The sequence below is a fragment of the Vicia villosa genome, unplaced genomic scaffold, assembly GCF_029867415.1.
Source record: "Vicia villosa cultivar HV-30 ecotype Madison, WI unplaced genomic scaffold, Vvil1.0 ctg.002564F_1_1, whole genome shotgun sequence".
NCBI lineage: Eukaryota > Viridiplantae > Streptophyta > Magnoliopsida > Fabales > Fabaceae > Vicia > Vicia villosa.
In genome coordinates, this window is record NW_026705970.1 from 320,864 (window position 1) to 323,875 (window position 3,012).

Genomic DNA, 3,012 nt, shown 5'->3' on the forward strand with positions numbered 1-3,012 from the left:
ACATTAATATTGCTTCAAGATGATGTGGGTTTATGTAATTTTCTTTTAATATTGCACCATTTGATATGCCCTAATGATACGAAATATTACAATATTGCACCTTTATTTTTGGTGATTTTAAGATTAAATGTAATTCATCAAATTTTTTTATTTTATTGTTTATGTTAAAATTCTTTATATTTTCCATTTTAAGCCTTAATATTTTATAATAAAAAAATGTACACATAAAATAAATGCGCGTCCCGTAAATGAACCCGTGCGAACGCACAAGTTTGTTACTAGTTTTTGATAGTAAAATCAAACCTATAACTAGCCTTTACTCCTTAAACTTGTTATCATTCCACTAGTCAGAATATACACCATCTATATGCTCTAACAATGACTAAAGGTAATTATATAATTTCTAATTTCTGCATTTAATTTATTCATTTATGTTGTTTTGCTATCAATAACATAGGATCAATACAAATTATTCTCTAACATAGAAACCATTATAGATATAATTTAATTTAAGGTACAAAAATGTAAAATGAGTTAAGTTATCTAAGTTCTTTTACATTCATGAGATCAGACCATAATTCAAACGTATAGGTTTATCAAGCTGAGCATTTTATGGATGTTCATAACCCAATAAACATTACTAGTATATTACTTCCATCTGAATATTCTACTATTTAATTATGAGTCAAACCTTTATTAGTTCCAACTTCCATGAAGTGCTTCAATTTCTCACTAACTGATGATGTTCCTTTATTTCAAAATCCTCTCCAAGTATATTTCAATGATTCTGTTGAAAGAATTCTCTTATGTTTATTACTTGAAATGAAAACAAAAACATGAAACATGCAAAGTAGAGGCACCCTTAATTTGGTCAAAAGGCTCGAGAATATAAAGAACAATATAAAACCATCTCAGTTCTTCTGTACATGAAAATAGATTAAGGTACTTAACAATCATGCCCAAATGTCTTTCAAAATTCATCCATTCAGGATTTACATGAGAAGAACATAGGCTTTCATGTCATTGGATAATAATACAAACATTTTAGTTTCCACCTAATGTTTGAACAATGGTGTTGTGCCATGGATCAGAAATGTGCTGCACAAGGTTGTCAAATGGTCCTTTTCCTGTCACATTGTGCTGAATTATAAATCCCAAGAACGCCAACATCGCCAATCGTCCTGCAAAGTGAAACACGGTTAATGATCTAGCGATTATGATCGATTGTTAAACCAGAAGACTTTAGAGAAACTAAAAATATTTACCATTTGCAATTTCCTTCTCTTTAGCCTCCAAAGTTGGTGCAAAGTTCAAAGGGTTAAAGATCCCACCAGGGTAACCGACCTCGCCTTTTGGCAAGCTGTATTGCTTAAAGATAGGATCTTGGTTAACACTGCCAGGGTTCTTGATGTCTTGCCATCTTCTAATCTCAACATAGTGGAACAAAATGAACTCGATCACGAAGAGTGTTGAAGATGAAGCGAAGTATTCTTCTTTCCCTGCATCGTACCATTTTGGAACATTGATGATTCCAATGCTTGTGAATACCTCAGGGAGTAACATCCCTGCAACACCCAACATTGCCCAACGCCCGTTCACTAGCTCGGCTTGAACAAACCACCTCAAGTTCTCTGGATCCTCCGCGAGTCCCAATGGATCAAATCCGTTGTCTCCGGGAAGACTAATAGCAACACAAACCAAACAAATTCACAAGTTAGTCTAACTATAAAGAATGTCTTCATTTTCACAAACTAAATATTTGATGTCCAACTCAAATTGCATGCGACGGAAAGGGCTAATCTTCTACAACATGAGATATTGAAATCACATTTCAAAATTCGTTAAACAAAAATTCTTAGCGGTGCCTATAATAAGTGACAATTCCTCAAGCCAATATTCTTTGAACATAATCATGCAACTCTAAAATGAACAATTCACTATAAAACATAAAGTGAGTACGATTAAAAGTCTCACATGACACAATATGTGATCTAAACATATATTTACAAGTGCTCGCAATCTTCACGAGCCTAATGATTTAAGCCATTACTAATTAGAATTACGCATCGGACAATATATGAGCCGGCCGGACGTATGTTTATAAATGAGAGCAATCTTTACAAATTGTTTTGTATGAATGATTTAAGCTCAACCACAATTTTCTTAAGGTATCTGAGCCAACTTCAAGATTCATTGTGCCACTATTGGACACAAACACAATTTTCTCGAGGTATCAGAGTTAAAGATCCCTTGTGCCACTATAGTGGCACATATGATTACTAATGTGTATGTGACCGTGTTCATGTCTGTGTGAGTGTTTCATTATGCTACAAAATAGATCAAGTTCACATACCTTCCAGTGAGGTAACCTGGTGAGGCCAAACCTGGCAACCACTCTCCTTTCTTAGCTTCAACTTTAAAAGAACCAGAAGGTGAACATCCAACTGGCCTAAAAGCCACTTCTCTGTTCAACTTCCCTGAAGAACCACCAAGAAACCTCGATTTCAAACCACATGGCCGGAAAACCGCGGCGGAAGCTTGTGTAGTAACGGTGGCCATGAAGAACCACTAGTTCTTATGGTGGTGACAAAGAAAAAAAAGAGTGAAAATGGAAGACGAAAATGCTGTTGTTGTTGGTTTTGTTTTGAGCATGGGTTGTTGTTTCATATGTATTTAGTTTCGGAACCATTCATGTGGTTGTGTTTCTCTCTTTATGATCAACTGTTGGATTGTGCGATATTTAGAATCTAACGGTTGAAATATGTTGAGGCTTATCCTTTTATCTTAATGTTATATCCACAAATCTATTTGTTCGTTGTTGTTGGCTGGGAAAAGATTCTGTGGGGTCATGAAATGTAACGATGGATGATCGATGGAGAGATTGGAATATCATAGTCTTCCAATTATTGCTAGACATGTGGCTAGCTAATGTTTTTTCGATTCTCATATATCTATGATTTTTAGTAGTATTTAAATTTATAATTATTTTTTAATGGTTTCAAAAATCACACT

General features: G+C 34.4%; 1 protein-coding gene across 1 annotated transcript; it reads right to left on the reverse strand.

The window, feature by feature from the left end:
- Positions 1–866: 866 nt before the first annotated feature.
- Positions 867–2,660, reverse strand: LOC131639223 (chlorophyll a-b binding protein P4, chloroplastic-like). Its single transcript, XM_058909724.1, has 3 exons — positions 2,354–2,660; positions 1,266–1,681; positions 867–1,181 (listed from the first exon to the last, which is right to left on the reverse strand). Exons 1-3 carry the CDS (start codon positions 2,557–2,559, stop codon positions 1,045–1,047), a joined length of 759 nt encoding a protein of 252 aa, XP_058765707.1. The 5' UTR covers positions 2,560–2,660; the 3' UTR covers positions 867–1,044.
- Positions 2,661–3,012: the final 352 nt, after the last annotated feature.

Excerpts from the sequence above, each read along its gene's own strand:
- LOC131639223 (XM_058909724.1), bottom strand. The coding sequence starts at position 2,559 with ATGGCCACCGTTACTACACAAGCTTCCGCCGCGGTTTTCCGGCCATGT. Across the intron at positions 1,682-2,353 it reads CCAGGTTACCTCACTGGAAG|TCTTCCCGGAGACAACGGAT; the intron begins GTATGTGAACTT and ends TGTTGCTATTAG. Across the intron at positions 1,182-1,265 it reads AGAGAAGGAAATTGCAAATG|GACGATTGGCGATGTTGGCG; the intron begins GTAAATATTTTT and ends TTCACTTTGCAG.